This window comes from Centroberyx gerrardi, chromosome 13 (assembly GCF_048128805.1).
Source record: "Centroberyx gerrardi isolate f3 chromosome 13, fCenGer3.hap1.cur.20231027, whole genome shotgun sequence".
Lineage (NCBI taxonomy): Eukaryota > Metazoa > Chordata > Actinopteri > Beryciformes > Berycidae > Centroberyx > Centroberyx gerrardi.
This window is the reverse complement of record NC_136009.1, coordinates 27,633,689-27,661,619: the sequence shown is the minus strand read 5'-3', so window position 1 is coordinate 27,661,619 and position 27,931 is coordinate 27,633,689. Positions and strand designations below refer to the sequence as shown.

General features: G+C 41.0%; 1 protein-coding gene across 1 annotated transcript in view; it reads left to right on the top strand.

Moving 5' to 3' along the window:
• The window catches only part of esyt2a (extended synaptotagmin-like protein 2a), a 76,761-nt gene that overhangs the window by 15,876 nt on the left and 32,954 nt on the right, over positions 1–27,931 (top strand). Inside the window, 5 exon segments of the mRNA XM_078287532.1 lie at positions 5,348–5,389; positions 8,411–8,545; positions 10,351–10,427; positions 11,293–11,365; positions 14,067–14,156. Coding sequence (XP_078143658.1) covers positions 5,348–5,389; positions 8,411–8,545; positions 10,351–10,427; positions 11,293–11,365; positions 14,067–14,156 — 417 coding nt within the window.

The window sequence follows — 27,931 nt, the reverse complement described above, 5'->3', positions numbered from 1 at the left end:
CTCTTTCTCTCTCTTTTCCCCTCTCTTTCTCTCTCTATCCCTCCCTCACTCTGAAAAATGCCAAACCATCTTCCGGACGAGCCATTGTTCACCCTGAAAAGGAGAGAAATGTTCCCTGTTTGTTGGGGAAATGAATCAGTTTCCCTCTTTTGTTACACCGGTTTACAATGCAGGCTTCATCTACAGAGCATTTTACATCATGGAGTGAAGAATGGAAAAAAAATCAAAAAATCATAAATGTAGTTCATGCAGTCTCACTCGCCGTTTTGTTCACACCTCTAATTATTGCACACTGTTTTGTACTTATTTCTAAGTCTCTCCTTCTCTTGTATCTCTCGGTCAGGCTTGTTTCCTCTTCTGCTCATATTTGAGTCTCCAGTTGCACTTTTGTCTCTATCTCCGGGTCTTGTTGCCGTTTTGTTCGCCAGTTTCACTCAGTATTCGGTTCATATATCTAAGTGTTAATTGCACTTTTGTCTCTGTCTCTGAGTCTCATTTACTGTTTTGTTTACATCGCCGAGTCTCATTAGATCTTTTGTCTCTATCTCTGAGTCTTAATCACACTGTAGTTTCTATCTCTGGGAGTCTCCCTCACGGTTATGTTCCCGTCTTTGAGAGTCTTGCTCACTGTTGTGTTCAAAGTTCATGCTTGTGGTTTTTTGTCTCTGTCTCTCAGTCTCGCCTAGTCTTTTGTGTTTGTATCTGTGAGAGTCTTCCTTGCACTTTTGTTCCGATCTCTGAGAGTCTTTGTCCTTTCTGTTTCACGCGCTCTGTGTCTTTATACGAGGATGAATATTACATTTCCGGTTTTCCTCTCTCCGTTTTCTCTCCGTCCCTTCCTCGCTCTGAAAAATGGAAAGGCCGTTGTTTACCCTAAAAGGAGAGAAAATTCTGCTACTGTTTACTGGACAGATGAATCATTCTTTCCTCCTTTTGAGACAGCGCACTGCCTTGCTAAGAAACACAGCCAGGTATCACCAAACGCAATCTGCAAAATGCAAACTCAGCCAGTTTTATATGCCTAGTGAGATGTGCATGTGCATGGGCGAGGGCCCAGTGTGGGATTTTGAGTGTATCAATATCTGGGTTTCCATCCAAGAAGGCGAATTCTGATGTATCGGATTAGAAAAGCTGAATGGAAACATCATATTTCAATAAATTCTTCTCAGTATCGCGAAAAGCTGTGCCAGAGACCTGTTGATGTTGTTCCTACTAGTCCATAATTATTGCTATTACTTACAATGATGTTGAACTTTGGTAGTGTCTTGGGTTGTGTCTCTTCCTCCATGATAAAACCCCCAAATCAGTGATTCTGTGATCTGTTGCTCTGGTAGAGGAGACTGGAGAATTGTGTTTTTTTTCTCTCTCCATTCACTGCCATTGTATGGAGGAACAGTCTGAAAATCACTTTTAGCACATAAAGGAACGCCGACAAAGCAGATTCTGACTATATATATATATAAAAAAAAAACTAGTCATGCTGCTGAATTGTTTTTAAGTGAATCTCTTTCTTTATGTTTATTAAACCTTTCAGTTTGAACAAGTGTAACGACGAAATCCAGTGGGAGGAAACTTATACCGATGGAACGAAGAAAATAATGTTTACCAATAATTGCAAATGGGTGAAAAAAAGTGAGAGACTTGTTTTTTATATATTGGCTGAATCTGCTTTGTCAAAGTCCTGTCTCCCACCTTTTTTCGTCACTTCAGTGCCCCTTTACTAAATCTAAAAACTGTTGTGTTTTCCTAGTGAGGAACCAGCCCAGTTATGTGGATCCATACTCTGATAGGACCAAAGTGTTTTTTATTTTCATTTTCACGCTCATTTCAGTGGCCAAATTGGTTTTTACATCTCATTCTAACTGGCTTTAAAAAGGTCTTAAAGTGTTAGATTTACCTTGATGAACCCTGCCTGTGTAAACATACGCAGCCAACAGTTTGTATTTCGACTGCGTACTTCAGTCCAGTTCCTCAGCTTGACTTCCCCGTCCTCCAGACTGCGAGCGCCGCTTCAGTCGCTTTCCTTTCATCATAGGTTTCTTACAGTGGGACATAATGATAATAATTGGTGTGACTCCCCTCCACTGCTGCGTAGCTATTTATGGAGCTTCATATATGGGTTCCCATTACATCATGAGAGAGATGCTGATCTGTGCTGAATGTTTTCTGTGGATCGGGCCCGCCTGCTGGTGTAATTGACTTCCCGTGCCTCTGTAATTTGAGACTGTTAGCGCCGACCTTGGGAGTGGTGTGACGTGTGTGTGTGTGTGTGTGTGTAATAATAAACTTTATTTATATAGCACTTATCTAAAAGCAGAGTTTACAAAGCATTTCACAGGAAGGCATCAAAAAAAGAATGGTAAAATACATAGAAGTAGAAGATAAAAATGGGACGTACATTCGGAAGGAAAGCGGTTAAAAATGAAATTAGCACATGAAAATGAAAAGAGTAAGAAACAACAGTAGAATGGAGCGGAGGTGAGAAAACCTTCATTCTCTTCACAGTCGGAGCTAAAAAAAACAATTCCTTTACACAAACGCATACACTTTAAATTCATTCAAGACAGAAACATGATTCGTCATAACTGCCATACAAACAGTGATTTTAATGTTAACCCGTGAAAAAACACCATAACGTCACGCAGACATCGTCACCAGAGTGTGTGTGTGTGTGTTTGTGTGCAGTGTGTGTATGCAGCGTGCACGTGGAACATTTTGTGGGACAATAAAGACTATATCTATATCTATCTATATCTATATTTTGCTATTGATGGGCGCTTCATGTGTCTCGTTATGCGCATGGTGCCACATGCGCACAATGTTTTGGAGTGTATGAAAGAGATAGAGCTTGCTTGTTTGTGTAGAATATACTGCATGTGTATGTTACGTCTCTATTTCCCACTTGGAGCGCATGCAAGTATACTAAAGTTTACTTGCAGTGTCAGACTAATTAGTATACTTAAAATAATGTACTAAAATCATTTTGTACTTGCTGTACTTTAGTTGTACAAAGTAGTACAGAAGTTGAACTTTAGGTGTGTTTAGTATACTTGACCCAGCTGGAATACGTAAACACACTTGATGAAATAATACAAGGAATATTTTTGCAAACAAGCATTTAAAAAGTGTACATTTAAGAATTATACTAAATCAAACTGTAAAGTATATTTCAAGGTACTATATACAAAGTATGCTGTATTACAATTTCGTACATCGAGATAATTTTGGGCTAAGATAATCGTATAAGACGGGCTTGGACAGGATGGTGTAAACTAAGGCTGGGCGATAATTCAGTATTATCGTTTATCATCTTTCAGTGGAATCATATCATATGGTGATTTTGGGATATATATTATTTATTATTGTGACACACAATTCTGCTGTCTAAATTGATAATGCATACATTTTATTTAAAAAATGAGGCATTATTATTGGAATATTCTTTGAAAATTTCAGTTTTGTTTGACATCACACCTAACATTACCATTCGTTTCAATGGGATTCACTTTTTATTTAACATGTAATTTTGCGTATGTGAGCCAAATCGTGATATATATCGATATAAAAAAAAATCTATGTGATTATTGTGATATTGATTCCAACCATATCGCCCAGCCCTAGTCTTTAAAATACATGTTCTGTGTTCATGTGTCCCATTCACATGCATACAAGCGTCCGGCCCTCGTCTCTCTGCAGGATCCTGCCGGTGTGGCGGTCGGTTATGTAACAGATCTGTCACAGTCGACTCCCGGCCGTCCACAGCTGCTGTGATGCTGCTGCAGCGACTTCCTGTCAGACCGCTCCCCACTGGGGCTTAGACTCAACCCCCCTCCGTTAGGCAGCGCTTCACCGATACAGGCGGCGGGCGGGCGAGAGAGCGAGCGGGCCGGGCGAGCCGCAGCGTTCCAGGAGGAGCTTCGTTCCCAAAAAATTAGAAATCCACAATCCGTGTGACAAAGAAGTGACACTCGCTCTTACAGAGTGATCGGCAACACGAAGCTTTTTAAAGGATAGCGGGTAGCTGAAGTCCTTGGGTGACAAAATAACACTTTCACAGACTGGATCCTCTAGATTTCTGAAATACTGAATGAACAACTTCGGCCAATGTTGCTTTTTTGTTTCCCGATCTGAATAAAACTCCTCATTTCATTATTTTTGCTGCCATTCTCATACGTGTGCCATCTACATTTAGAGTGGTTTGGGTAGTAGCAAAATATAAAAACAAACACATGATTAACCAAAAAAACAATTCATGAATATTTGACCCCCAGACGGTAAAACAAGAAAGTATCATTCTGCTGTTATACGACGCAACAGTCTTTGTAAAGGCCTTTGTAATCTCCAGGTTTTTGTTTGGGTGGGAAAACAGCGTGTGTGTGTGCGTGTGTGCGTGTGTGTGTGTGTGTGTGTGTTTGTGTGGGGTTTTAAAGCCTGTGCCAGGGACTTTGGGTATTGTTAGCTTGGTGCTGGCTGCACCGCCAGAGGGAACGGGCATTGGATGGTTAGAAAAGAGCCGGGAAGATACACAATAGTTAGTCACAACAAAGGACCAGCGGTGTGTTTATCTGCAGTAATTAGTCTGTACACAGAAGTCTGGCGCACACATAAACACACCGCAACACCCTGCGGAAAGAAAGCATGTAGCTGCAGTATGCTCATTAACTAAATGCACTCTTCACTAAAAGAGAGTGAAGAGTATATTTTTCATCATTTCAAATATAAACGCGTTCAGAAATAACCAATTAATCAATGGCCAAATGTATCTCTGCATTCCTAATTTTTTTCCCCCATTGATAATTTCCCTCCTGTCTGACATTGTGACAGGTTAATACACATTTTGCTGCAAATGTTGTACACTTTGTTTTTCCTCCCTAGAATATATTGTAGTTGTTCATTTGGAAAAGTACACAATCATTCCAGGGACAGACTGTTTTTGTATTTTGTCTGGTTGCTGTGGCTCCGACTCTTCACCTCCTTACTGTTGGCTGCTTGTGCTGTTGGCAGTTCAAGCTTATTTGACTTTTGCTTTCATTGCAAGTCACTCTGAAATATACAGTAGCCAAAAAATCTAAAATATACTGTAAACAGGTATCTCACTGGTCATGGAAGTCTTGTGTATTCCAGACAGGGCAAGTCAGGGAATGTGATATATTCTCTGTGGAAGTCAGGGAATATTGGGGAATTTTACAAATGGGTCACTTTACAGGAATATACTTGCAAACCAGGGAGAAATACAACTTTTAAGAGTATGGAAATTCATTGAAAAGTCATGGAATTTAACATCGGGGGAATCCTGTAAAATTGTAAAACATATGATTAACTCTTTCCCCTCTGTCTCTCATTCCAGGTCCATTTTCCAGACGTGGAGAGAGTGGAGTGGCTGAACAAGGTATTGCAACCCTCCCGCATGCACACACACAGACACACACACACACACACACACACACACACACACACCCCCCACTCCTGGTCTGCTCCACATCAGCCATAGGTAGCCAGTTAGCTATCGGAGGCAGACAGGTATATAAATAGGATGTGGATCTGGAGCCTGATCTACTGTACCACCTCCCTAGAGAGAGAGAGAGAGAGAAAGAGGGAGAGAGAGAGAGAGAGAGAGAAAGAGGGAGAGAGAGGGAGAGAAAGAGGGAGAGCGAGAGCGATCAGGAGCTGGGAGGTGCAGTCCTTCCTGTAAATGTTCGGCTAGACTTCCAGTAAGAGGTTGGGATGTAGAAGAAGCTGTTGATAGAAAGAAGATGGCTTTTCCATTATCTAAATGGAAGTCTCAAACAACATGATGTATTCTTCTGCGATGGTTATTTACCAGTACACAGGATCTGATTTAAAGGGGCAATAAGTGGGGGGGTTGTTGATCAATACCATTGATTAACCCACCTGCTGGCATTTCCAACTGCCCACTGTTGGAGGATGGAGAGCGGTGCTACGAGCGTGCAACCGCTATCGAAAAACATTTCAGCTACGAAAGCTAAAAAAGGCTCATTCTCAAGGCAAAAAATCAAATGACAAAGCAGTTTTATTATTCCAGTATTCAGCATGGTATACTAAATAATATCAGCTCTTCACCAGATGTTTCTGTTGGATCTCTGCTCTCATTAGCTAGCTTACTCCTCTCTCTTATGAAAATGTGACTCTACTCTCTCTTCTATATTCATACCAGGAGAATATTTAATTTAGTCGTGTTTATAACATAACATGATATAATATATGCTATTTAGTGCACATTTTTATCTGGAGTTCTTTACAATAGCAATACAATACCACACGTTCTTACGTTTTTAAACTTGAGTTTCCATACAACTATTTTTTGGGGGGTTTTTACGCTCGCTTGAAGCAGAAAAAATATTTTGTCAGTAAAGAAACTGTCATAAATAGTGATGGGAATGCATTTGCTGAATAAATAATGGCATGGGCTTGGCACGATCGGCCTGACAAATGGTTCATTGCACAACAGTTGCACATCCTGAAATGTTTTCTGTAAAATATCTGTCCACCTAAAACTGCTGTCTGTTATATGCCTGTTAGTTGGTGGTATTAGAATATCACCAAGTGCATTTCTTTGTCATTTTCAGATGAAAGCATGAATATAATATAGCTGACACTGAAGAACAATAACAGCTTGCCCAGTTCTTGAAAGACTATTTCCATTTTTCTGTTGTGTTTTCACTTTTTTTTAACTTTCAGGAAGCCAGTATATTTGCTTCAACCCAGCCGATGTAAACACCTCTAATTCCCCTAATCATTTTTGTGAAATTTGCGTAAACGTTTGCGTAAAATTTGCATGACATTCGGATGAAAACAAAGCAGATGTTATTTCGATACTTTGCCCATTGTGCTATACAGGGAATCGAACCCCTAACCCTGGCAGTGTTAGTGCCTTGCTCTGCCCATTGAGCTACACAGGACCGCAGTGCTCAGCCGTACATTATGTAAATCAGTCTATACGCTCGTGTCACTTAAGTCTTGACACATGAGCGACCGCGCCCCAGTGTGTCGAAAAGATTATGGCAGGTGATGATCAGCAGTGAGGACATTCCTGCCTGACTCACGCTCATTCCTACGTTTCCTTTCTCTGTCTTGAAAGAGCGTTTAAAGGCTTTTCTGGGTGACTGAGCAGTCTGTAGAGGGAGAGGAGGCCATGTAACATGAAGTAAAACCCTTGAATTGTTGCAAGTACATGTTGGTTATGGCTAAAATAATGATCCCCATTATTTTGCTTGCTATTGTTATTGATTATTAGTCTGCAATATAAGGAACATAACGTTACTGTATCTTTTATGTCTCTTATCAACATCTTGACTATGTTCAACTGCAGGTGGTATGCCTATAGGTGGAATGATGATTAAGTTACATGTTTCCATCTGGCTGAATTATGGAATAATTAATTGTAGAAGCTAAAATCACCATATACACTGATGCATGATAAACTGAGCCACCATGACACAACTGTTGTGTGTCGTTTTGATCAAGTCCCTGACTGTGTGTCTTCTTTGCATATGCAATGAAAACAAAGTCTACGGCTGACTAGGTGGGTCGTTCATCACCTATGTGGTGTTTTGTCCCTTTGGCAGCGTAGAGTTGAATCCCGCCATCTTCTGTGTTCATGTAGTGATCGTCCCTGTATCCCTAAGTCTCCATCGCCTCCCCTTGTCTGAAGAAAATGTGAGCAATTGATTTTCTCAGGCTGCTGGACACTATAGGATTTTAAACTTACTTGATTAAGGACTCCTTTTATTAGATTATATACCTCTCCATGCCACTGAAAATTTGGCTTAAAGATGACCCATTTTGAAATCCTTTGTCCTCTAGGTACAGTTAGGCATGTGTATGCTGATTATGTGACAAGTACACTTCTTTTTTTCCCCTATATATCTATACACACACACACACACACACACACACACACACACACTGTGGTAGTCCTAAGTCTCCCTTCATGCATTTATGCTGCATCTATCGTCCATTAGTACTGTATACAGTGGAAGCCGTTGTAGAAGCCCATTTTCATGCATCCATGGTGTGTCTGTCCTGCATTATTCCTGCAGGCAGTTCTTTCTGCAGTATTTTACACTAGCATCAAATTAGTGTAGTAGCATCGCAACATAAATCTCTTGTGTCTCAACCAATTATTTACCAAACCATTTCCTGAATCTTCCCACAACTAAAAACAGAGCAAAACAATTCCTCTTGGGGATGGAGCCAAAGTGTATCAGTGGTTCACCAAGCATGCAGTGAGAACTGGGTCTTCTACAATGGCTACGTGTGTGTACTGTATACTGTATATATGCTAAGGATTTTCCCAAGATTGTGTGACAAGTCATCTGAAACAGGTCCTAGGGGTTTTGTGCTTTAGTTTCCTAAACCCGTCTCTCTCTCTCTCTCTCTCTTGCCTCAGACGGTGAAGCAGATGTGGCCGTTCATCTGTCAGTTTGTGGACAAGTTGTTCAGAGAGACCATCGAGCCGGCGGTGAAGGGCGCCAACGCTCACCTCAGCTCCTTCTGCTTCACCAAGATCGACATGGGCGACAAGGTGAGGGGGATAGTACTGCTGCAGCTGCTATGGTGATACTCATTTAATTTGTGTAGCAGCTTTCTAAAGCAAAGTGATTCACAGTCCAGACAAACAAGACAAACAAGGTTACACAAGACAAGAAGAGGATCAGCAAAAACAAGAAACAATGGAGCGAAGAGATACATCATTACATGAATGCATGACTACTACTAGTGCTACTACTGTAACTACTACTACTACTACTACTACTACTGCTACTGCTGTAACTACTGCACTACTACTACTACTACTACTACTGCTACTGCTGTAACTACTGCACTACTACTACTACTACTACTACTACTACTACTACTACTACTGCTACTACTGCTACTGCTACTACTGTAACTACTGCACTACTACTACTACTACTACTACTGCTGCTACTACTACTACTACTACTACTACTGCTACTGCTACTACTGTAACTACTGCACTACTACTACTACTACTACTACTGCTGCTACTACTACTACTACTGCTACTGTAACTACTGCACTACTACTACTACTAATACTACTACTACTGTAACTACTGCACTACTACTACTACTACTAATACTACTACTACTACTACTACTGCTACTGTAACTACTGCACTACTACTACTACTACTACTACTGCTACTACTACTACTACTGTAACTACTGCACTACTACTACTACTACTACTACTGTAACTACTGCACTACTACTACTACTACTACTACTACTACTACTAATACTACTACTACTACTGCTACTGTAACTACTGCACTACTACTACTACTAATACTACTACTACTACTACTACTGCTGCTACTACTACTACTACTGTAACTACTGCACTACTACTACTACTACTACTACTACTACTACTGCTACTGTAACTACTGCACTACTACTACTACTACTGCTATTAATGCTATTATTACTGTCAGTACAACTAATAGAACTACTGCTACTGATGCTACTACTACTGCTGCTGCTAATACTACCACTACTGCTAGTATTACTACTGGTACTACTTCTCCTACTAATGCTATTACTACTACCACCACTGCTTTTCAAAAGTTGCAAAGTGCTTAAAAGTCAGGAAAGTAACATACAATACATAATACATTAAAAACCCCTAAACTAAACAGTGAATAAAGTAAGTGAGCAGTGACAGCAGTGAGTATGAATAACAATAATGTCACAGCATGGTAGATGTTGTTGTGTTTGTGTTAGCGCTTGTGTCTGGCTAACTTTGAGCAGTTACCATGGGCGTTGTTGGGTTTTCCTCAGGTCGAGTTTTGTTTAACAAATGCTACAAGCTGTAATAATGCAGCTTGTAATCCTGAGACTGTGCACACAGCCTCAGTCAAAGTGTAGGTGTTTGGATCTTTTATCAGTGCCTTGCTATTTTTATCTTGTCCTCTTACTTCGATGCCTTCGAACTTACTTCCATGACACCCACACACTGAATTTTTTACTCGGTCTGCATTTCAAAACATGCTTTCCAGGGGAACGGAGGCAGTAAAGTTCATCAAGTTTTTCAGCCGGATTTGAAAAGCATTCCTTCTCTGTGATCTTGTTAGTCTTTTTTTTTTCTTGTCTTTGCTAACTTATCCCATTGACGGCTGCATACTGTGCCAGATTTGGCCTACATTTCAGAGCAATGCTTTGCAAGGGAATTAAGCTTATATGGGGAATTTGCATGTAGGTAATAAACAGCGGATATTCAAGTTTTTAAAGCGTGAGACAGGTCAGATTCGAAAAGCATTTGTTCACTTACTCTGTCATTGTCCCCTCTGTGTTTCTGCAGCCTCTGAGAGTGAATGGGGTGAAGGTTTACACAGAGAATGTGGACAAGAGGCAGATCATCATGGACCTGCAGATCAGGTAACAATAAAACCTCTTAATATTCTCAAACCTCCATATTCTCCATATTCTCAAACCTTTACACTCCTTACCATTGCTTTCTTGTAATGTTGACCATCGAAGAATTTAAGCTTTTTCTACTGTTGTGTTCCCATGTTGCTCTGGATGAGAGCGTCAGCCACAGCTAGGGACTCGGGTCACATGACTTGGACTCGAGTCACAGTTTTATTTGCTTGAGACTTGACTTGATGCATGAAGAGAAGACTTGAGACTTGACTTGACTTGGGTTCTGGTGACTTGGGACTTGACTTTGACTTGAAAAGGTTTCTAAAGTCTTGACTTGAGATCTTGTGTTTGTGTAAATGACTCAGATTGAAAGTGATGAGATTTGTTCCAGCGGACGACTGAATTTAAATTCTGTTTTCTGAATTTGTATGGAATGATTGAATTGATTGAAGTTGAAACTGATTATAGAAATCGAACTCATGATGCTCTTACCAAGTTTTTATCCTATTAAAACCATATTGCATTGAAAAGTCCTAGATATTTAGTTTTCTTTAAGATATTAAATTGATACTGGACTCTTGATTTGTTCTGACTTGACTTGCTGTTCTACATTTAGACTTGAGACTTGACATTAATGACATGGACTTGACTTGGACTTGAGTTGGTAATCTACATTTAGACTTGGGACTTGACTTGAGACTTGTGCCTCAAGACTTGAGACTGACTTGGGACTCGTTGATCTGGCCACACCTCTGGCTTCAGCCATATTGCAAAACATATAACTGTAAACGTATATCTATTCCTTATTTCCTTGCTATCAAACTGTGATGTTCATTTTCACATCAGTATATTCAGACGCTGCTTTTGCCGTTTCTTCCAGTTTTGTGGGGAATACAGAGATTGATGTGGACATCAAGAAATACTACTGCAGAGCTGGGATCAAAAGTATACAGGTATGACAGTTGTGTAGATTTACAGCACATTTTATGTACAATGTTGTATGAACTTTGTCATTTTTGATGTCTGTCTGCTGCTTTCTTGGCAAAGGTGAAGTAGAATAAAAAATTGCACTCTAGGAAGTGACAAGGCATGACTTCTGATGCATGAGGTTCCTGTTTACTGTCTTGATGATTGATATACCAACACTACTTCTGCTCTGTAATTTAGTTATTGTTTGATTTCTTCAAAACCTTAATCTACATTTTAAGTAACAGATTCAACTGTCAGAAGAGATTAAATATGGCAAACTCCGGCCATCTGTCTTTTAAGAGTAGGAGAAATCAAGCGTACCTCATATTTAATTCAGCTGAACGGATTCAATCAAACTAATGGCATAATAAAAATAAATTGAACTGCGTCAGTTAAGCTAACGGAGCACAATAAAACCTGGCAAACCCCGCCCACCTGCCTCTGAGGGGAGGAGAAAACAAATGCATCTCAACTGAGAATATAGGAGATGAAAAAGAATGACACTTTGACCCAGATGTTGTCTTTACCGGCGGTCGCTTTCGCCACAGCGGTCATGACCGGTCGTATTTACCCACAAGCTCACCGAAGACGGGAGCTTTACATAATGTGTTGACACACGACTGATAAAGGAGAGGTTATCCACTCCTCTGTCGGCAGAGGATCAGGCCATGTTTGCTGTTCACAGATCAGAGAGAGAGGGAGAGAAAGTGAGAGAGAGAGAGAGCAAGTGAGAGAGAGGGAGAGGGAGAGAAAGCGACGGTTTCATGCACGAAGCACAGTCAACATTTGCCTTTCTCTACGGCTTAAATTTTACAGCTCCAGTCGCGGGGCTGTGAGTCGGCTTTTTCTAATCTGTTGAAGAAATAAGTCGTTGAGACACTGAAGAAGTTTGTGTGGCCTCTAACTGAGAGCTTATCGTGTCACTCTCCTGGGAAGTTTGCAGAGCGAATTCCTCTTTTTGACTGTCAGGCTACATCAACTTTTGTCATGCAGTTTTGTCGTGATGCTGCTGTCTAACCCTAACCCTCAGTTGAAAGAGAGATTGATCATCTCAATGGGGCTGCCTGCTTAAACTGTATACTAAACTCTGTGGTCCGCTGTACAGTTTACTGCACCAGATGATTTTATAAATTATCCTCTCTCTCCCAGGGCAGATAAGCAAAAGGCTATCTTCAATCTTTCCACTGCGCCCATTTTAATGAGCAAAATGTTGGTATTTGATTACTCAGAGCTGCAACCAAATTTGGTGCTGCAGACGGGCAGTCTGCATTTCTGAAGCTTGAGTCACTTCAGCCTGCCGAGAAAACAGCAGCCTTCATAATGAGAAGCTCAGGGGGGAAACATTCAGTCAAAAAACTTGACTTCTCCTAGGAAATGTTCACCCCAATGTGTACCTGCAGTACGGCACGAAAAAAAGGTTTGATTACATTTTTGTAATCTTGTCAACAGTAAACTTCACTTCACTGCACTTCTAAAGCTTATTCTGCATCTACAAGTTAGAACATGCACTTTGTGAATATAGCCAACGTTTAGATGGTCAATTAAATTCTGGATTGCATGTTTAATCTAACTTAGAGAAGACGCCTACAGCTATTTTAAGTGCTCAAGACCTCAGAAAATGATGGACAAACTTATAAAACTTAACATGTTAATATTGTAGCCACCTTATACCAACATGGAGTTAATCAATCGTGAAAAATTCTGCACCTCAGATCATGCATGAAACAATGAAAGCCTTCTAATACAATACAGAAAACACAATATATAATATTAACTGCAGTGATCTTGGCACCAATATCAATATTTGGGGAGGGAAATATCTACTGATAAATATATTTCTGTTGTGGATTAGCTGAAATACAGGTATCTTCTTCTAAATTATCCCTCAAATCTCCATTCATATCCTCTTATGCCTGATAGCATTACAAAGGTATTCATTCTTTTTGTTTTTTTATATATTTTTATTCAGAGATTTAAGGTATTCATTCTTACCATTGTACAGTGTGTTGACAGTGGAGACAGCCAAATGTCAAGTCAACTTTATTTACATAGCGCTTTAAAGAACACAAAGCCAGTGTGTAAAGCGCTTTACAAAATGGAGAAATTACAAAACGGGGAAATGGAGACAGAGAATCGAATTAAACCTAAAAAGTGAGAATAAGAGAATAGTTATAAGCACAAAAACAAGAGCAATGGAGCATGAAAGAATATTTCAGACACAGTGAAAAGCCAACGAATAACAACAGGCTTTAAGACGAGTTTAAAAAACAGAAATGAGATGCACCACCTCTACGAACCAGTAATCCCTTAAAATAACCGTACATTTTCATTAATTCACCCCTTAATTCATGCAAAATCCATTAATTAATGGAGGAGATCCGATCGAAACCTCCTTAAACACCCCCTTGATCTTGACTCCTTACTTTCTAATTTAATGAAAAATTCAGGGAGACAGGAACTTTTCCATTAATTTCCACTTAATAACCCTGTAAACCAAAAGGCATGAAAAATCCCGTAATTACTAGTTTCTCTGAGAATCAATCTATGAATAAATCCCTTATAAACCTATGACACATAACCTTACTTTTTTAAAGCTATGTTTTTTTTAGTGGACAATTAAGGACATTTCAGGGATAAAATGAAGGGATTTGGTTTGGTAATCATGTTATTTGTTTTTCTGTCCAGCTTCACGGGGTGCTGAGAGTGGTGATGGAGCCTCTGCTGGGGGACATGCCTCTGGTCGGAGCCCTGTCCGTCTTCTTCCTCAAGAAACCCGTGAGTACCTTGACCTTTGACCCCGTCCTCATCACTGTGACTTCCCTCATGTTAGCAGCAGAGCGTCCCCACTGAAAGACCTCAGAAGCCCGATATCTCGTCTTTACACGGGGGGGGTCGACTGCGCTCTGCAGTGTTGTGCTTTCTTGTCGGGTTCCAACGGCACCATGGGAAATTTACAAACAGCCGATCTGCTGTACAAAGTATCACTGATGCATCAAGAGCGTCCTGTCTCTAAATCCTTGGGAGAACCCTGCTGTGTGTACTTGTACAGTGATCTTCAATGTTGTGGCATCAAGACTCAAGATTCATTCCAACTAAACACTACACACACTGATTTCTCTAATTAACACTAGGGCTGAACAATTAATCGAAATTTTATCGAAATTGCAATATGGCCTACTGCAATTTTCAAATCGCAGGAGGCGCAGTATTTGTTAAAGGCGAAATGTGTGTCAAAATACCATTTTAAATTAAATATTATCGTGCTGCAGAGATGTCCTGGCCTACACATCATATTCTACAGACTTAAGAAAACATCTTTGTTTGGTACAGATCCCTGCAAAAATCACACCATAATCATTTTAATACGTTTTTCAATGAAAATGAGAATAATGATGTAAAAATTATCATTCCCTCTAATATCGCAAATCATATCGCAATTGCAATATCAGTCAAAATAATCGCAATTAGATATTTTTTCAAACTCGTTCAGCCCTAATTAACACACTTTCAACTATAAAGTTGGTAGTGAAATAGTGAAATGAGCTGCTGTAGTGTTTGGTTGGAGTGAAAACGTGAATTATAATATATAATACATAGATATTTATTGGCCTTGGTGGCACATAGTTGGAGACCACAGGACTAGTAGATGTTTGGCATTTTTTTAATTTATTTTTTTCCTAATGTTTTCATTGCAGTATTTCCTTGTTCTCAGCGACTCTTTAAGATTGGCAGGTGTTATTTTAATTTATTTTTTCATAATGTGGGCGTTGAGAATTCCATGTGAGACTGTAACTGGGCCGTACAAAAGACTTGTCTTGACATGACTTGATGTGTCGTAACCGATAGAAACATGACGGATTTGAATTCCGATCAATTGTGATTCAGATTCAGATTGATAATTCTGATGAAAGTGCCGACATACGATTTGACAGTGGTCACTAATGACCGTGGTTTGACTTTTTGGCTCGTGACGCCTTAAAACGAAGCGATGTCTACTTGCAACCAAAGAATGATTTTCCCTTTTCAGTTTCATTTGATTCATTATCAGAAGAGGCTGAAAAAAAGTATTTCACAAGAGAAAAGAAGCAGAAATTAGAGAAAGATCGGAAAAAATAGACCTGATAATAAATTTGTATAGTTGAAATATGCTTTTTTCCTATCCCATAAGTCATCTCGTGACCCCCCAAAATTATCTTGTGGTCCCGACCCCCCAGGTTGAGAACCACTGACTAATGACACCCAGGCATCATATACTGTATATGCCATACACTGGTGTTGTGTTGTGACTAGTCTCTACCTTAAGAACTAAAGTGATAATAATGTGATACTTGATATTGATTCCTGTAGGGAAATTCTCTTTTCTCTTTGCTTTAGAAACACTCTGAGATAAAAACCTTCACAAAAATATACTGTTTGTTGTGCAAAAAGAGCAAGTTAGTCAGGCATTGTGCAAAAAAAACATCTCTCTGACCATAAACACTCCTGATTTCTATGGAGGCTGGACTAACAACCAGCAAGACCTTCATCGATGAAGTCCTGACCAATCACAGGAAGGAGAGCACATGGAACCAGGACACTGAAGTCCTTGAGCATTGGGAGATACTGAGAGAGTTTACCTCTCCAGCTCCTACAGTGCTGTTCGGTACAGCAGAACAGTGTTTGCCATGTCAGATGCCTAAACAGCCAATCCCCAGCCACTGTTTATCAGCCCGTTCCTTCCCGCTGGCTGCCGTCTTCCTTCCTGTGCCTCCACACATTTTATCTTCCAGATTCAGGGTTTGATACCGGCTCCCTCAGGAAAGGGAGCATCGCCAAAAAAAAAAAGCAAAACGCTCCCTTCTCCTCCTAAAACGTATTTTTACTCCCAGATCAGAAGGAGAAGAGATTAATTGTGACAGCAGTGGATGAATACTCGGGTCTTTGAAAAGGGCGTTTTCATGTTGAAAGTTTTCTGTCCGCACTGGTGTTTTTGAAAAGCCCGATGTCCGCACTGAACCGCCAAAAAAGCGTGGGCATGTGCAGGACACTTGGGCCGCTTTACGCCATTTCCATCAAACACAAGCTTTCCGCCGGCTTTCTGTCACCGGCATTTTTTAAAAGGTTGTTGTTTACAGAGCGATCGTGAAGAACGAAGTCCGTCAGCAAGTTAAGTTTCAGAAAAAATGCCTAGATCAAAAAGTGAAAAAGTGTCACGGTAGAGTTGTTCTTCTCTACTTAGAGTTGTGTGAGCGAGTTTGGGGTTTGGGGCTCTCCAGCCACAACCAGCAGTTCCTTGAAGCACTGAAACAGCCAATGCAGCCTGGATGGATCACATGGCAATGATAAGCCTGAGATCACATGACAATCACACGTCAGCGTTTTCCAAAAGCCCAGTTTTCCCCGTCCGCACTGCAACACCAGACCGGCGTTTTCAAATTGATCCACTTGGGAGAGCGTTTTGGGAAAGCTCTGTTCTCGGTGGTGGAAAACACCGGCATAGCGTGGATGGAAGGCCAAAACGGAGAAATATGTTTTCTAATTTATCCGGATTAGTGTGGACTAGACCTCAAACTCATGGTTCCTACTCTGAACCGGGAGAACATCTGGGGTGGAGAAAGTGATTGCGTAACTTTGTCCCTTCCCTCAGCAGATACTGCCCAGCTGCCCTTGAGCCAGGCAGCTGCTCAGCGGCCGACAGTTACAGACTGCGGTCGGACTGGGCAGCTCCCAGGTGAGACTGAGTATAATTGTGTGAACGTGAAGCAGAGCGTTGCTGAAAAAGAACATACGCGCTAAAAAGAAACAATCCCTGGATGAATAAAGGTTATAATTAGAGTTGAGTTATTTTTTGGGCGTTCAGAAATAGCATCACTCATCTTTCAAAATGGATTCAGATATCCTCTGCATCTGGGTGGAGGTTGCAGATGAGCCGTGTTTCAGGCGTCGGTGTCATCAGGCAGTCGGCGCTGCATCCTTCCCAGGCCAGACCACAGAAGAAGACCAGAGGGCTCCGGCACTCTGAAGAGCTGGCATCAGTACTGTTCTGTTGCAGCACATATACTTAGTTTTTTCCTTTTGTTGTCAGAGGGCCTATTCAAACTTATTTTCTATGTTTAAGTCAAGTTAACAGCTTTTTTGCCAGGGTCGAGGGGTCAGTTCCAACCAGGGCCGCCAAAACTACAAATGCATGTCTGTCATAGTTTGGATAACAGCGTCCATCAAATGTGATATGTTATGTTATTATAGGTTATGATTAGGGCTGCAACTGATGTCGATTTTCATTATCATTTAATCTATCAATTTATTTTTTCGAGTAATCATTTAGTCTATAAAATGTCCAAAATAATGACAAATGCGTATCATAAGTTACCAGAGCCCAAAGCGATTCTTCAAATGTCTTCCTTAGTCTGACCAGCAGCCAGAAAAACACCAAAGTATTAATTTTATAATGATATGAAACTGAGAAAAGGGGGAAAATCTTGGCATTTGTGAAGCTGCAACCAGCAAACGTACGGTAATTTTACTTCTCGGCCGACAATGACTAAAACGATTAGTTATCAAAATTATAATCGACTAATCGTTTCTGCAGTAGTTATGATAAATACAACACAAGTCACCTCAGTTTCTTCCTATTGATTTCTCACGAACATGAAGTCTGCTCATCGTCATTTATAACCCCGATATAAATCAGACAGACTCCTAGTTTACTCTCTCATACCAAGATCTGCTTAATCAAAGGCAGTTCCTGTCCTGGATCAGATGGAGGCTGACGGTGTCGGGCGTGTTCCTGAGCAGATTAGTCCTGCTGCTCGTTAAGCCTGACTTGGCCGAATTAACCCTCCGGCTGCCGCTTGACAAGATCTCCGACATACAGTACGGTAGCTGTATTATTTTCACAGCTAACTCATAATAGCAACATCATAATGAAACCAAATCCCACTGCCGGTTTTAACTTGTGAGCGCGCTGGTGCAACAGGGTGACGGCTCACATGGTGCTGAGTCAGACTGTCGCTGGCCTCAGCAGACTGGACTGGTCTCCCTGTAGGGTTTTGTGGCCTTAAAACTGCAATATGCAACTTTCTTGCCGTTAAAATTGCAATAAATAAATAGTCTGTGCATTATCAGTCTGTGACCCTGTAGATACATGCCTAAACACACACCATTTGTCTGAATTTGGCTTTTTACCGCTCTGTATCTTCCTCCATGATAAAACCCCCAAATCAGTGATTCTGGGATCTGTTGCTCTGGTAGAGGAGACTGGAGAATTGTGTTTTTTTCTCCATTCACTGCCCTTGTTTGGAGGAACAGTCTGAAAATCACACTTCTGGCACATAAAGGAACGCCGACAAAGCAGATTCTAAAAATATATATTAAAAAAAAATGAGTACTGTCGCTCACGTGCGGTTAAGTGAATCGCTGTCTTTATGTTTATTAAACCAAGTGTTTGAACAAGTGTAACACGGAAATCCGGTGGGAAGAATTTGGGTGTTACACTTCAGTTCAAGCTGAAAGGTTTAATAAAAAAAACAGTTTCACTCCTTCTACACTGACAAGACTTCCTGCTCTGCCTGACAAGTGAAGACTTGTGTCCCAAAATAAAATATCCACAAATTGGGGAGAAAAAAAAAGTGACACCTACTCTTACGAAATGATTGACAGCACAAAATGAAAGCAAGCGATGGTATATTTTTTTAAGGACAGTAGGGAGCTCAAGCCCCTGGTTGTCAAAGTGAGACTTTATTCTCAGACTGGATCCTCTATACTTTAGAAACATTGAATGATAAACTTCAGGTAACGATTTCTGTTTTCCACAGTGGATATATCGCAATTTGGAGATGAGAAAACAAACATCCTGGCTGATTATTCTTGTCTCTGTGACCAAAACTGTGTCTGTGGTGCATTTGCGATCTACTGTGGTGTCAGTTGCATTATTTAAAATAGCAGTCACTCTGCAGCTGCACCACTTATATTGAGTCTAATGCCGCTGTCATTTCAGGACGCTGTCTCTCTGCCACAGGCTTCAGTGGCTGGCAGATTCCAAAATTTGGCATCAACGTGAGAATAGATGACACTTTACCAGCCACAATGATAAGAGGAGCAGGAAGGAGCCTCCAGTGACGGTTGGTTACCCGCCAAACCGTCTGCAACAGTAGAGTAGCTCACCGACCGCAGCCTTAAATTACCAGCATTTGGTTGGTTACCGGTGGTGTTTGCCCTCCCCGTACCTCACTGTGGGTCCCGGTCTTGTTTTGGCTGGTTTCCTGGCTGCAGGCTGACGTCTCCGCTCTGACAGTCTGGCTCGTCAGGGAAGGAGGAGCGTCAGTGTCACCGAGTATCGGACAGTTTTGTCTCCATGTTTGGGCTTCTGCTGGCGTCGGGGGAAGATGCCCATCAGCGAAAAGTAGACTCGCTCATGTAGTGAATTAATTACCAGCCCAAACTCTGTGTTTTGTGAAACTCATTCGTACAGGAGAATGAAATTTGCTGAAATCACCAGTTCAGATTTCATGGAATTTAATGAAATTCAATTATTTTTCCTGTCATTCCAATTCAATTCCAATTCAGTTTCCTTACAGCTGGGTGACATTCACATTCCAACTCCAGGAACTGAACTGGAATTTGACCATGCAGTCTCAGTTCAGTTCATGAATGGACCCCAATCCTGATTTGGTGGGACATGTAGATTCAAACTTTTGGATCCTTCAGTTGCTGGTAAAAACTCTAAATTAGTTCTGTTTTTCAAATTTATAAAAAAGAAAAAAGACCAATGTGGGATCACTTGCTTTTTAGAATTCAGTTTTTTACCATCAAATGAAAGATCCAAAGTTTTCTGCTATCAGGGTTCCATGCAGTATCAGAAAATGTTTTTTTTTTTTGGCTTGTGTCATAGCAGAACCCCGTTTGGTGCTATAAAGAACCGGTTTATGCAGGTTCTCTGCAGCACCCGGCTCAAATGCTTCGACACAGAGACTTTACGTTGCTGTAAAGAACCATTTAAGAACACATGAAATGCTCCAAATCAGAAATATTAAAAGAACGCCTAAAGAATCATGCTGGGTTCTTTATTCTGATTTTATTTTAACAAATCAATCATTTTATTCATTCTGGTTCCATATAGAACCGCTAACCCTTGAAGAACCCTAAGTGTTTTTAGCGTGGAGTCAGTGTGTCCAACAACTTTGCGCGAGTGTTGTCTGTACTTTTCACGACGAGACCGAAAGTATTAGCGAGGCTTATGTAATATTCCTAAAACCTACTCGAATTTGGGAGTCGTTTCTCTGGCAACAGGCAGCCATCATTTCCTGTGATGAGTTGTGGTGAAATCCCCCTGCTGCTGACATCTCTTCCTGTGCCAGGCTGGCAGAACGGCATTGTGGGCCGCGGCGGTCGTTCTGCATCTAGAGCTAACTAGACCACAGGAAGCAGCACGCACACACACTGGAATAGATATAGAAAACACATACAGACGCATGCAAATGGGTTGGTACAGACACACACACGTACACTGTCTCTCTCACATGTAAACACGGTGTCATACACTCTAGAGAAACACTCACACACACACACACACACACACACACACAGAGTAACAGTTCAGACTGCCAGCAACATGATCACAAAATCAGAAGAAGTCCATTTATTTCCTACAGACTTGAGCGACTGGAGAAAAGGTGATGAACTTTTAATCAGATTTCCATGCTTCCTTGTTTCAAGACACTCCGAAACCCTCAAAATCCCTCAAAACCCCCAAAACCCCCAAAACCCCCACCTACTGTCATCGACCTGTTGATGTTGTTGCACTTCCTACTGCTCACCAGTAGAGGTTAACAGAAGTTATAGATTACTTAATGCCCCTTTAAGTAGGGAAAGGTTTTTAAGAGAAGAGTTTTTGAACTAAGTTAGGGAAGTTTAGACTATGTAGAATAGGTAGGCTGCTTATGTCTTGATAAAATTAGCTTGTGTCTTTGTGCTTTGCTCATCTTCCTTGTGTTTGTCCCATATCATTCTGTTCTACGATTGATTCTTGGTCAGTTAGATCCAGTCAGGCTCTTGATCTGTACAGTCCTTTGAGACAGGCTGTGATAAAGTCCTGTAGACATAAATGAAGTTGACTTGACTCCACATGGATCAAACCTGCTGTATCCCAGTGCTCCTGCAGCTGTGATCTTAAAGGTTGTCTGGTGTTTATGGTTTAGACCAAAGATTTGCGACGAGACGAGTTGAAACTTGCGACTACTCGCAAAGCGCCGGGTCTGCAACGTTCTGAATCCTGCCAGTTTACACCAATGCGACTAGACGAGAAGGTGTATCGTTTCCATAGCAACGACTCTCTGTACTTCCGTTCTTAACTGCCGGCTTTTTTGAGGATAGTGATAGTGAGTTCCTTGCTACAGTTGCAGTTCTAGCATTGATGAAACGGCGTAAAAAAAAACGAGAGGGTCGAGAATTTGGAGCCGTCCACGGGGGGCTTCAACGGGACACCCAGGGGGCTTATGCAAATTTAATGCCGTGAACTCGAGACAGGAGATCTCCCCTCTTTTGTCAGTTTCTCCCGTCTATTCCCGGAGCAGTTCCGTCGTTTAGAGGAGTCGGTGTCACCCCCTTCGCTGCGAGCCGGTTGGCTGTTGAAACAGGTGACGTACCTTACCTTCTAAATGTTTGGTCTGACCTGGCCTCAGCAGCAGTCCAGCAGCTCCGCCTCCTCCTGACAGCAGCCGTCTGCGTTCTGCTTCATCAGCTACACTTACAGTATGGAGCTGGAATAACATCTTTGTCCACTTGATGCGATGGACGATGAATCCCAAAATTCATTCACTATTTTACCGGCCAGCTGGATTCTTGTAATGAAATAGTTCCTCCAAATGCTGCTGTATTATTCATTTGTTTACTGTCTTTCTTTACTTTCTTTCTTTTTGTCTTGCTTTCTTTCTTGCCTTTTTCTTTCTTTCTTTCTTGCTTTTTTTCTTGCTTTCTTTCTTTCTTGCTTTCTTGTTTTCTTTCTTGCTTTGTGGTGTAGCTTTGTTTACTGTTTACTTTCTTTCTTTCTCTTTCTCTCTGTCTTTGATTCTCTCACTCTTTTTGGTCTTTTTGTGGTCTTTCGGTTTTTATGGTGTAGCTTTGTTTTCTTTCTTTCTTGCTTTCTTTCTTTCTCCTCTTCTCTTTTGCCCTGACTTTCTCTCTTTCTCTGTCTTTGGTTCTCTCACTCTCTCTAACTTCCCCTTCACTTTTTCCTTTTCCCCTTCATTCCTTCCTTTTTTTCCTTCCTCCCGTTTTGTCTTCCTGTGATTTGTTTTCTTTGCTTGTTTCGTTGTTTCTTTATTTTTTTTCTCTGTCTTTCTCTGTCTGTTTTTCTTTCTTTCTTTTATTTATTTCTCTCTCCATCTTTCACTCTCTAACCCTCCCCCTCCTCCTCCCTCCTGTCTTCCTTTTATAATTCATTTATGCATTTTAGGCATGTGAGCGGAGATATTTCTCGACTTTTTATTTTTCATCCATTCCTTTTCTTCATTGCTCTTCAGCTGCTTCAGTCTTATTAACGGCTCACAGCGCTTGACATTTTAAGCCTCTTTTACAACCTTTTTTCAGCTTTGCGGTCAATCTTTATTCCAGACAGACTGTGACGCACACACACACTCTCTCTTTCTCTGTCTCTCTCTCTCTCTCTCCCTCTTTCTCTCTCTCTCTCTCTCTCTCATTCATACACACCCACACAAAAACACAGATTTCTGTCTTGAAACATCAGTGTCTTAATACACACACAAACACACACATGCACAGTGACATCGCACCATCCCCTGTTTGGTCCACATATTTGGTAACCTTGACGACCGACACGCTGCTTACACTCCTTATATGGAGGGTGGCTGGTGGAGTCTGGTGACGGTCTTGTGAGCTGGACAGTAGATGTGATTCGTCACACGGTCAGCAGATGAAAACAGAGACGGACTGACCAGAGGCAGCTGCACTTCTGTAGGAAAACAGCTGCGAAGATGCTGCAGGATGATGTCGAGTTTTAACACAGATAGTTCTGTTCCTCACTTCTGATTGGCTGAGTCATGTTTGAAAAGATGTAAAGACAGAAATATAATGTGATAACTATAAATACTGTGCTAACTGAAAATTACCACTGATAACGCTGCAACTAGTACTACTATTAGTACTGCTACTGCTATTACTACTACTACTACTACTACTACTACTACTAATACTACTGCTAGTGCTACTGTTAGTACCACATCATTGCTACTACTACTACTACTGCTACTATTACTACTACTACTAATACTACTAATACTAATACTACTGCTAGTGCTACTGTTAGTACCACATCATTACTGCTACTGCTACTACTACTACTGCTACTACTGCTGCTACTAATACTACTAATACTACTACTAGTACTACTGTTAGTACCACATCATTGCTACTACTACTACTACTAGTACTAGTAGTAGTACTTACTACCATTACTATTACCACTACTGCTGCTACTATTATTATTTCTACTACTACTAAAATTACAACTAGTACTACTAATGCTATCACTATTACCTCTATCACCACTGCTACTACTACTAAGACTACCACTATTACTACTACCATCATCACCGCTGCCATTACTGCTACTATTCTCATCATTACTATTACTACCACTTATACTACTGCTACTACCGTTTCTACTACTATCATCAGTGCTACCGCTACCACTACTACCACTACTACTACTACTACTACTACTACTGTTACTGCTGCTACTGCTGCTACTAGCTGACATGGCAGGCCAGTAACCATGATATTCAGTTGCTATCAGGGTGTGTCAGGTATGTGCTGTGATTCACTGGGCAGAACCTGGGATGGTTAATTACTGTAGTGAATGTTGGCCATTCCTGTCTGACTAACTGGGTGACATGACATGGTTTACATGCACACAGATGTTCTGCTCTTAATCCGGTTACTCAAGTAATCTGGTTTTGTGTCGACGCATCTAAGCATCATATCTGGTTCAACTCATACTCCGATTCTGAGAAACCCAGTTAAGACGCCTGGCTTACTCTGATATTAAACTGGTTGCTGTGGCGTGCAAACATCTTAACTGCTTTCACTTTTCTGATCAAACCCAGCCTCTCGATTTTGATGCCAAAAAACTAGGAGTGAGCAGTACTTACTGTTAGGATCATCCTTTCTTTCCTCCGTATTAGAAGTAACCCGCTGCTCAGCCACAGAGGGAGGGGGAAGATGGCGGCTGCATCTTTTCAGACCTTTTTTGTCTTGCGAACCGCTCTAGCTTTATACAGGAATATTGTGTTAACTGGTTTATTCATGGCAACAAGGAGACTCAGTCGCAGGGTATCAAAGATTCATATAAACAGATTAACCTGAATAAGACCTTAACCAGGGTTTGGCCAACAGCTCTGTTACTGTGTGCATGTAAACAGGGTGAGTCCAGCAGCAACAGACTATCATAATCACATTCCCTGCACATCAGATTTCTTCGATTTATGAGAACATGTGTTAGTCTGTCTGCATTCATTCCTAAAGCCTGCTGGATTTTCTTTATTAGTTTACTGTGCCAAGTGGTTGTGGATGCACACACACACACACACACACATCACCAACTCTCAGTCTCAGACAGCACTAGCTTGTGTTCATTAGTCCCCATTTCATAGCGTTGAGAGTGCAAACCTCCATGTTCTTTCCCCTAGCATCCTTAGAGATGGCCTGATTCAATTACTGAAAAATGAACCCATTTCAGATATAGACTTTCTTTTTCATTAAAGGTAATGAATATGAGACGGCGTGCTGTTAGGCTGCGGTGAATGAGAGCTTTGTGCCGCTCGGTTTTCTGTCGCTCTCATGCCGCTTGTTTTTCATTAACTGTGGTTTTGATGCCATTCGAGACGTTCAGTGTTCCCTCCTCTCTTGGTGATGGGGACGAGTTTAAAAATGACTCTCCTCCTGATGTACTGTAGTGTGTAATAGCTTTAATAATGTGATAATGTAGCCTAATAGCTGCCTGTTTCATTTATGTTTTGGATTGTTGTCATGTTGATATGGATAATGTTCAGTCTGGTGTTTCTAGTTAACGGTTTAGTTGGCTCGTTCTCAATCTGAATACCAATGCAGTGCCAAACGTTGCCCTTTTACAGTTTTCACGGATACACCGGCTGTGTTTACATTCGCTTCTTAACCCGGTTACTCCAGTACCCTGGTTTTGTGTCGACGCACGTATCTGGGTTAGAAAAACCAGGTCAAACTCACCTCGCCTGATTATGAGAATCCTGGTTAAAATGCCTGGCTCGCTCCCATAAGAAACAGGTTACTGTGACGTGGAAACATCTTAAATCCTTTCACTTTTGTTTTTCGTCATCAGCGCAAAAACTCAGACTCACACAGTATTACGGGCGACTTTTAATATCAACGAGAAACTATTACTAACGGGATCGGATCATCATTTAGATTGAACCTATTATTTCTCAGTCCAGGAGGAATGGGGGAGTTGGCAGCCGAACCTTTTCATGCTCTTTTCCTTGCGGACCGTTTCATCCGTGGACAGGAATATTCTGTTAAACGGAGACTTAAAAAACACCATCAAAAGGGAAAAGGAGCCGCATCAAGCCTCAAAAAGACGATTTAATTTTTCTTTGTTAACCTTTTTTTTTTTTTTTTTTTTTTTTTTTACAATCTCAGCTTCTTAAAAATATCTTTTTTGGCTGCTGTCCCGGCTCCTTTCCCCTTTTGATGGTGTTTTGAACTCTGCTTTTGAGCCGACGCACACCCAGAGTAATCACCGGTGCTTTAGTCAACACAGGCACAGTATCAAACGTTTTCATTCACAACAGAGAGACTCAACTGCAGAGGATCAAAGGTTCATCTGAATAAGACCTGAACCGCAGTACGGCCAGGAGCCGGGTTACTGTGCGTTTCTTTTCTCACATTCTCTTTTCTAAATCAGGATTTGTGAATAAATGTTAAGGATGGTGTCTTGGTGAAATTGGTGCTGACAGCTAAATTAGTGACACAGCACATACTGACATGCATGATGCAGGTACAGCAAAACCTCACATACAGAGCAAAGGAGCAGTCAATAATATAGTATGGACAGAATAATATTTATACTTCGGAAAAAAGGCCAAAAACACGATATGCCTTGATATGTCTTTGTACCTTTTCTGCTAAAACGGTACATATTAGCTCCAAAAAGAAATATTGATATAGCTACACTGGTCATTTGCACCTTCTAAAACCGAAATCTACCTCTCAGGTACCAGTTTTATTTTTTCCTCAGAGTGAAACATCTGCTTCTTTGTAATTGAGTTAAATTGTGGATGTAATGAACTTAGTTGTCCCTGTTTCCTCTCTATTCCATGCCAGTAGGTTGAACTAGCAGTTTGCCTTAGAAGGTTCAACTGGTCATTCGTACTTTGTAGAACCAAAATATACAAATTCAAGTTTTTTTCAGAGGATAAATAAGCTCACTGCAGAAAATGACAAATTGTCCAGTGATTTTATCTTGTTTTCAGACCTATCAGCTTATTTCATTATATTTTTTTTGTCAAATTATGGCAGATACACTTGCTGGTTTCAATAAATTTCACTTGCCAAACATACATGCCAAAATGATGAAGAAATGATCATAAAACCTCATAAATAAATGTCCTGAAACAAGTTACATTCACGTGGAAAAAAGTCAAATTTGTTGAAACCGGTAAAATGATCTGCAAGTGCAGTGAGATGATTTCACTAAAAAAAATCCTAAAATAAGCTTGATAGGTCTGCATACAAGATACAATAACATGTTTGTCAGGTTTTGCAGTGCTGCTGTCTTTGTAACCGAGTTAGATGTGGATGTAATGAACCAACTTATCCCATGCTGACTTTCTCTCCCAGCGTCTGTAATCGAATCATTTCAGGAGACAGCCGAACGATGCAGATGTCTCTCCACGCGTTTCCTCTCCGTACGCAGGCTAACCGAATCAGCCCGTCGTATCGATTATCGTATTAAGGCGGCGCGAGTCGATAAGCGTCGGAGCGGAGCGATCGGCTCCTCGGCCTCCCGTCCGGCCGCGCTGCTGAGTCATGATCCCGTGTCGACCAGGAGCTTATAATGTGCACAAGTGGAGCTCAGTGCCGGGAAAGCTTGGCAAGCCTTTTAATGTCAGAGACGCTGAAAAACTGAAGACGCTGCTGTTAAGGGATGAAACTGTCTGTGTGTGTGTGTGTGTGTGTGTGTGTGTGTGTGTGTGAGAGAGAGAGAGAATTGGATCTGGGCATTAAAATTTGACTTCACCTCGTCCTGTACCCCAAAACATTCCTGTCCAAACCTTAACCGGGCCTGTAGGTGAATAATCTTCTTTTTCTTTTTCACATAAACACAGCAGCTGTGTGTCTTTAGGTGTGTATAGTGTGTATGGCACTGCATAATTAATCATGTATAATCATATGCATGTATCATGAGTTTTAATTTCCACAAGTAATAATCAGAATATCGAAATATTGGCAATATTGAACCATTCATTTGTTTTAGAGATTTAGTCTGCTGTAGTGGAAAATAGTCAAGATGTTGATTATAA